The 7,839-nt window shown below is 43.3% G+C and overlaps 2 protein-coding genes across 2 annotated transcripts; both read right to left on the reverse strand.

Annotated features, from left to right (window-relative positions):
- Positions 1 to 1,258: 1,258 nt before the first annotated feature.
- SAMD00019534_053310 (hypothetical protein) lies at positions 1,259 to 3,397 on the reverse strand (the record flags this gene model as incomplete). Its single annotated transcript, XM_012899802.1, has 2 exons — positions 1,259 to 2,659; positions 2,702 to 3,397. Coding segments are annotated over 2 exons (2,097 nt in total), but the record flags the coding sequence as incomplete, so codon positions are not given.
- A 604-nt stretch (positions 3,398 to 4,001) lies between these two features.
- SAMD00019534_053320 (hypothetical protein) lies at positions 4,002 to 5,848 on the reverse strand (the record flags this gene model as incomplete). Its single annotated transcript, XM_012899803.1, has 6 exons — positions 4,002 to 4,597; positions 4,671 to 4,979; positions 5,046 to 5,068; positions 5,142 to 5,467; positions 5,550 to 5,635; positions 5,731 to 5,848. 6 exons carry the CDS (start codon positions 5,846 to 5,848, stop codon positions 4,002 to 4,004), a joined length of 1,458 nt encoding a protein of 485 aa, XP_012755257.1.
- Positions 5,849 to 7,839: the final 1,991 nt, after the last annotated feature.

A 7,839-nucleotide genomic window follows, 5' to 3' on the forward strand; every position in this document is an offset into this window, starting at 1 on the left:
TCGACCCGATATTATGAGGTAAAGATCAATATCATCGAGCGTATCGATCCCCGATGGAGTAACTCTCTCAAAAACAATATCATCTCTTCACTTCGCATTCTTGATCACTAGTGAATAAAACCAGTATCATCTTTATGGATGAATTACAACCACACACACAATAAATAAATAAATAATTGTAATCCTCTTCAATATTGTGTTTATTCATTCTACATTTTATTGTATTGATAGGCACTTGTGATTCCCTCTTCGGTAATTTCAAACTATATTTATACTTGTTAAATTTAAATTGTAATTTGATTCCCCACCCACACATATTATTATCCCACCATCATCCAGATGATTGTTAATCTATCAACGTATAAATATATTTTTGTAAACTACTCATTGGCAAGATAATAAATTAAATATATATACAATAATAATGGAGCCATTTTCAATCAATCAATATTCCAATTATATATATAATAGTAAACTAAAAATAATAATAATAATAATTATTTTTTATTAATAAACAATGAATTCCAAATTATTAATAATATTATTATTTACTTTATTATTTATTATATACAATTGTAATGCTCAGCATTACCCCGAGTACGTATTTATTAAATCTTTCTCTTTTACAAAGTTCTTCAATTGATTAATATTATTTTTTAATCTTAGGTCCAAATATCCATCTTCTTCATATCCATCTTCTTCATATCAATCTTCTTCAAATCTAGAAATTTCAAATCAAGATTCGTTTCCCAGTTCTTCTAATCCATCAGATTCTACCTAACCTCATTTTCATTATTAAAAACTCCCTTTTTGTTTTTTCTCACCAAAGGATTTCGGGCAATCTGACAAGTAATTGATCTTGTCATAACACTCTGTAATGAGTGCTTTGAATACCTTGGGTGATTCAATCAATCTGTTGAAGGCTCTGTCGAAAGTCTATCAATATGGCTTTCATTGTTGTTGTTGCAACACCTTTCTGAAATACACAAATTGATAGATATAGTGATTCATTCCGGTGTCTATTTTTTTTTTTTTTTTTTGACTAGAGTGGAAGTTTATTATTATTGCAAATAAATTGGCGTCATTGAAGAGGCGGGATAATATATATAAGTTAGTCGATTTTGAATTTTCTTGATTTTTTTCTTTCTTTTCTTTTCTACTGTAGGCCTCTGAATTCCGCCACCAAGTATTTGTTGATAGTTGGCGGCAGAGGCGGAAGACGGATGTCGCTGTTGCGAGTGCTGAAGTGCCACTAGGTAGTGAACTCGGCCATCTCATTCTTGATGTTGACTGGTCGTCCGGCCAGGATGTGACTCGTTAGCGTGGACATGAGGGAGCGCCACTCCTGGCGGAGGAGGGACTTGAAGGATGTGATGCACACCAAGCTGAGCTTGGCCAACAGGGCCTCCTTGTTGCCAAAGAGGTGGTTGGCGATGTAGTGCCAGAGGTAGTTGACGATGATTGCCATGAGGTGGATGAATGGAAGGTTGGGGCGACGAGACTTCGCGGAGATGTCCAGTGCTTTGATGTTCCATTCTCTGACATTGATACCAGAGCGTTGCTTCACCAAGTCTAAGGCTGGGCGCATGGCTTCTTGGGTTTCCACTTTGCTGCAGTCAAAGAAGAAGTGATTGTAGGGTTGGTCTGTGCAGGAGTTGCCACAGAGGGTACAGTCAGCGTCTGCTCTCATATGATTGATTGGGAGAGTATGGGAGAATCTGAAGAGGGCGTTACGTGAGGATGGTCCTCTCAGGGTGCTGATGACCTTGAAGATGTCTGGGAGCTTGAGGCCGTGGAAGACACTGAGCTGCCATTGACCCTCTGTCAGTCTGATTGAGCCATACTTTGCCTTCCAGAGGATGGCATAGATGTCTTTCAGACTGAGGGTGACACCATTGCTATCCAAGAGAGGTACCTTGTCGCTATGGCTGGAGAGGTGGGCGGAGCGGAACTCCATCCAAGGTGTGTGGAACTTGCGGAAGAGGCCAGTGAACTTGCCTCCCAGGCGCTTCCTGGCGTTGCGGTGTTGAGTTCTCCACGAGTCCAGGTAGCCATGGGTGAGATTGGCTGGGGTGTTGAGGAAACGATTGAACACCCATACCTTGTAGGCATTTGATCTGAGGCCAATGTCCCAGAGGTTGAGGCCACTTTGATCCCAATGGAAGCTGGCGCGGTCCAGTGCCATCGTGTTGATGAAGCTGGAGCCGTAGGCGGTGGTCTTGGGGGCTGAGATGAACCATTTGGTGAGGTTTTCGATCTTCTTGATCTGCCACTTGGTCGGTGAGTCCAGATAGAAGTGGTACATCAGCGGAGGGAGGGCGTAAGACTTGAGAGCTGCAACCTTGGACCGCAGTGTGGTGCTTTCAGACTTGAAGAGCGAGAGTCTGCCGCGGAGGGAGCTGATGAGAGTCTTGAACTTGGAGTAGATGCCCTGCTTGGTGAAGTTGACGCCCAAGTACCTTTCAGGTTCGGTGGCCACTGGGTAGGGGAGCTCAGACGTTGGTGCATCGCCCAGGACAATGTGTACAGACTTGTCGACATTGATGGCTGGCGAGGTGGCATTGCAGAAGACCTTGAACCATTCAATCACTCTCAAGAGTTCCTCGAGTGACCTGGTGAGCGCTGCAGTGTCATCGGCAAACTGGAGAAGCTTGACCTTCTTGCGGACGGTCGAGACTTTCTTGCCGTCGACTAAAGTGTCGAGGGGCGGTGACACCGGCAGGCCCACGATGGATGGGTCGGCGTTGATTGCTGCTGCCAGTGCCTCGATGACCAGGACAAAGAGCGTCGGGGAGAGAGGGTCACCTTGCTTGGTGCCTCTGTCCAGGGGCAGGGCATCAGTGAGGATGCCGTTGACGCTGACTCTGGCCACGGATCCCCGCAGCAGGGCCATGACGAGCCCGACCATCAATGGTGGGATGCCGACGTGGCGGAGAGTGCGCTCGATGCTGTCATGTGATATGGAGTCGAACGCCTTCTGGAAATCAAACAGCGTGACATAGCCAGTGGCCATGTCTTGGGCAGCCGTGTCGATGACTTCCTGCAGGAGGATGGTGTTGTCGTGGATCAGCCTCTCGGGGACGAAGCCATTCTGTAATGGGTTGATCAGACTGTCGAGGAGCTTAGTGAGTCTGGCATTGATGACCTTGCTGAGGAGCTTGTAATCCACGTTGAGTAAGGTGATTGGACGTCTGTTGGCAATGTCCAGTCTGTCTCCTTTCTTGAAGATGGTGTGGATGATTCCACACTTGAAGTCACTGGTGATGGTCTGCGGGTCGAGCAGCATGTTGTTGAACGTGGCGGCGAGGAAGGGGGCAAGGACCTCGGCGTGTGTCATGTAGAACTGACCAGTGAGTCCATCTGGGCTTTTTTTTTTTTTTTTTTTGACTAGAGTGGAAGTTTATTATTATTGCAAATAAATTGGCGTCATTGAAGAGGCGGGATAATACATATAAGTTAGTCGATTTTGAATTTTCTTGATTTTTTTCTTTCTTTTCTTTTCTACTGTGGGCCTCTGAATTCGGCCACCAAGTATTTGTTGATAGTTGGCGGCAGAGGCGGAAGACGGATGTCGCTGTTGCGAGTGCTGAGGTGCCACTTCACCCTAAAGCAAACGTCTTTCTACTTTGCCATACACACTTCACCAGACAGTCGAACACCTCCATACCCCCACCTTCACAGATCGGACTCTAAAATGAATATCTAAAGGCAAGGAAATGCCATTTGATGGCACTTGTTCATCAATAAAGTCACCAAAGATATTCCTGATTATCGAGGAGTGGTGAAAGGTCAATTTTGACAATTTTGCAAACATTTATTGAGGTGGTGAGTGTGGGTTCTGAAGAGGTGTGGGTGAAGATGTGTGTGGGTGGTTCTGAAGAGGGTCAGTATCACATTCTTTACAGATAATCATTCATTCATACAGATAATCACTCGTTCATACAGATAAACACAGACGAATATGTTACAGGTGAAATTTAATGAATATACATTCAACATATCTACTTGGTTGATCGATAACTTCTGGTGTACATTTGAATGATTTGTTCCACATTGTCAAAGTCTTCAGCATCTCTGCACTTCAGCTTTGTCATCGATTGGAGGTATTGGCACAAATGATCCTCACCAATGCTATCTGTTGATGCGATCATGCTGAGGAAGGACCTTACGAACTTGTACACATAGAGTCCACATCGCCAATTACATGTCTGCACCTTATTCTGTAGGGTCTTGATGGGGATGGCTTCATACTTCTTCTTCTTGACAACATTCTTGTAATCATCATAGAAGTTGTTTGCGTAGTCTTTGTGGGACCCAAACAACAGAGAATCCAGATGCAAAAGATAGGCACGATCGTTGGCAGTGATGGTGAACATGACAGAGTGATGGCTTTGGATGGAGACGGTGATGATTCCAAACTTGGATGTGATCAATTTGGAGATTCCCCTAACGCAACTTTTGTAGTGACCTTCTGGTGTAACTTCTAGAGTGCGTACCAACTGTTGCAAACCCATCTCTTTGATTGTCGTCTCGACTAGGTCAGTAAGCAACACAGTGTTGAGGCCTTGAGTGTCTTTGAACCTAGAGAGGAGTTGACCTGAATAGTATGAACGACAAAGTTAGTAAAGTGAGTGGTGGCCACCTGTGTAATCATTCAGAGAGATACATACTCTTGTTAGAGATCATGGGATTGAAGGCATACAGCCGTCCATGCTCCACTGGATGCTTGAGAAAGGCGTGGGCTGGAGGATTGAAGTCCACCAGCTCTAGGTGCAAGCCAAGGTGTTTCTTCACATAGGGAGTGTCCAGTTTGGATGTGTCGAACCGCTTAGCTCTGAACCAAAAGTCTCCATTTGGTGCTCTCTTCTTGGATCCCTTATACACGTCAATGAGACTGGTGGAGAGTCTCACCCAGAGTAGTTGGTCGAGATCGGGCAAGTGATCTTTATCCACTACAAGACCAGAATGTTCCACTTCGTCTAGATCATGACGTTTGTKAAAGATATCTTTCTCTGCGCATTGGATTGTTGCCCTGAACTTGGTACCATCTTCCTTTTCATCTTGGTTGCTACATATATGTATTAATAATAATCATGTCAGTCATTCATACGATAGCACTCAACTATGATCATTGTACTTACTTGAACATGACTTTGTAGAGTGGATTGCCATTGGTATCTTTGATGAGTTCAGTGATGGTGGCAGGCCAAAAGGAATGGATATAACGATGAATATCATAGATATACCTGGCCTCGATAATCTGTCCAACACTATACTTGTGCACCGTGTGTGTATGTGTGTCCACAGTTGGGGCATCCTCCATGTCATTATCGAGATCGATTGGATGGTTGGAAGATGATGTCTGTGATGTTGTCGAGATTGTTGTTGATGTTGTTGATGTTGTTGATGTTGTTGATGTTGTTGATGTTGTTGATGTTGTTGATGTTGTTGATGTTGTTGATGTTGTCTAAATAGATGATGTGAATGAATGCAATGATATTAGATTGGTCCCAAATCTGTCGCGAGAATATATATATATATATATATACCTTTGTAGTAACAGGGAGGTTGCTCTGGGCATCAACACCACTCATTGAGTCAAGCTGATACGAGAGGGGAGTGTTGAGGGGAGGGGCTGCATGTATGAAWGAATGTAGTTCACCATCTGTTGATCATTGTACGCGTTAGTTATGTTCATTCACTATGGCACTCGAGGGTAATGATACATACACCATTGGAGCGATGTTGGCCATTCAAATGGTGGACTGTCTAATGCCATGTGATGATCAATTGATGGTGGCAAGTTATGCGCACCTGTCAATGGTTGCAGCTGTTGTGTGGGCATCATTGATGGTGTTTGAATGGAGTACAGTGCTTGTGGAGATGCCTGGATCAGGTATGAGCTGTTGTCGTGGTGGACCAGCTGATGATACTGTTGCTCATCAGTACAGTATGTTTCATAAGTTATGGCCACCCCCTGTTCAAACAGGTACGAGTTTGATATCTCCTACAAATATGGTTCAAGATTCTTATTCACTTCCAAATATAGTAGTCCACTTTTGCTCAAAAATTTCCATTTATGAATATTTTTCCAAAAATGGAATTAATATATATTTATCATTCAAACGATATTTTTGTTAAAGTAATGAACATGTCCATTATTTATGCAATAGTAAAGAATGAATGAGTTCAAACATCAAACACTTTGTTGGAAGAGATAGAATATTATTTATGTACATTACAATTAATCATGTCATTAACAGAAGAAGAGAGAGCTAAAATCGTGAGAGCCAGAAGGAGAGGATATTCAAAGAAATTAATATCAAAGATGTACAATATTTCCCGATCAACTGTGAGCAGGACTATTCAACGACACAGCGAGCGAGGAGACTTCAAGGACCGTCTCAAATCGGGACGCCCTTCAAAGTTTTCAAGAAGACTTAGAAGGAGGATCATCAAAGCTTTGGTCAGGAAGGAGGTCATCACTTTGGACGAGTTGAAAGCCAAACTTGAACTGAGATACGATACAGAGATATCAACGGCTCAAATATCTCGTATCGCTGCAAAGGAAGGTCTCACCTATCGCAGTTTAAGCAGGAAGCACGATCTAAAGCAAGTAAACGCAGATCAAAGGCTCGAGTTCGCTATGGCTCATCGAGACTGGACAGCGGAACAATGGGAACAGATAGTATTCTGTGATGAGACCACAATTGAGTCCAACTTCAAGAACTACCGTCAACACGAGTGGGCTAGACAAGATAACAACACATTCAGTCGAGTTCATGGCATCAGGAGACTTCCCGGAACCAAGGTCAATTTCTGGGGATGTGTCACGAGTGCTGGTGTCGGATATCTCTCTGAGATTGAAGGCAATTTAGAAAACACTCAATACACGGAGATTCTTGATGATGCATACTCTCGATCCATCCGATATTATCATGGCCAACTCCCAGACTTTACACTGGCGATGGACAACTGTCCAATTCATAGAGCAACAAATGTCACCAGCCACTTGAGAAGGAAGAGGATACCCACCCTATTCATTCCCCCATATTCACCAGACATCAACATTATAGAGAATCTTTGGGCGATCTTGAAGAAGAGAGTCAAGAGAGAGCTGGCAAAGAACCCTGGAGTGGTCCTTTCCGACCTTGCCAATGAACAATGGGAGCTAATGGATGACAGCATTGTTGAGAACCTATACGCCTCCTTGCCACAACGAATGGAGGACATTATAACAGCGAATGGATGGTGGACCAAATATTGACAACCTCCTTTGTCATTATTCTAGTTCATCGTTCCGATACCTTCGATCAATTTTCGTTGCATAAATAATGGCCATGTTCACTACTTATCATTTCAACACTCTCATTCAATTATTTGTAAATAAATATAACTAGCAATAAGTAATTCAATCAAGATTAGTAGATAATTGAGTCTATTATTTAGAGAGATAAGATATCATTTGGTATCTCTTAATATTGAAGAGATATCAATCACCTATCTGTTTGCTCAGGGGGTGGCCATAACTTATGAAACGTACTGTAAGTTGTTCCTGATACTGAGTGTGCTCCTGATACTGCTGCTGCTGCTGTTGTTGCTCGTGAGTGAACTCATCATGATGGTCAGATATCTGACTTGAGGGATCGTCCAGCTGCTGACCCAAACTATCATTCATAATGACATCGATCTGCTGTTGATGTTGTGGCTGTTGTCGTTGTTGATGTTGATCCTTCTGCGCCAGATTCTTGATGTTATCAACCTTGGGCTCGTGAACGTTGGCTGAGATGAACGTATCGGTAGAGTGTGAGGATATTGGGGACGGGAAACCACCTCCAC

Source organism: Acytostelium subglobosum (genome assembly GCF_000787575.1).
Source record: "Acytostelium subglobosum LB1 DNA, scaffold: scaffold9, whole genome shotgun sequence".
NCBI lineage: Eukaryota > Evosea > Eumycetozoa > Acytosteliales > Acytosteliaceae > Acytostelium > Acytostelium subglobosum.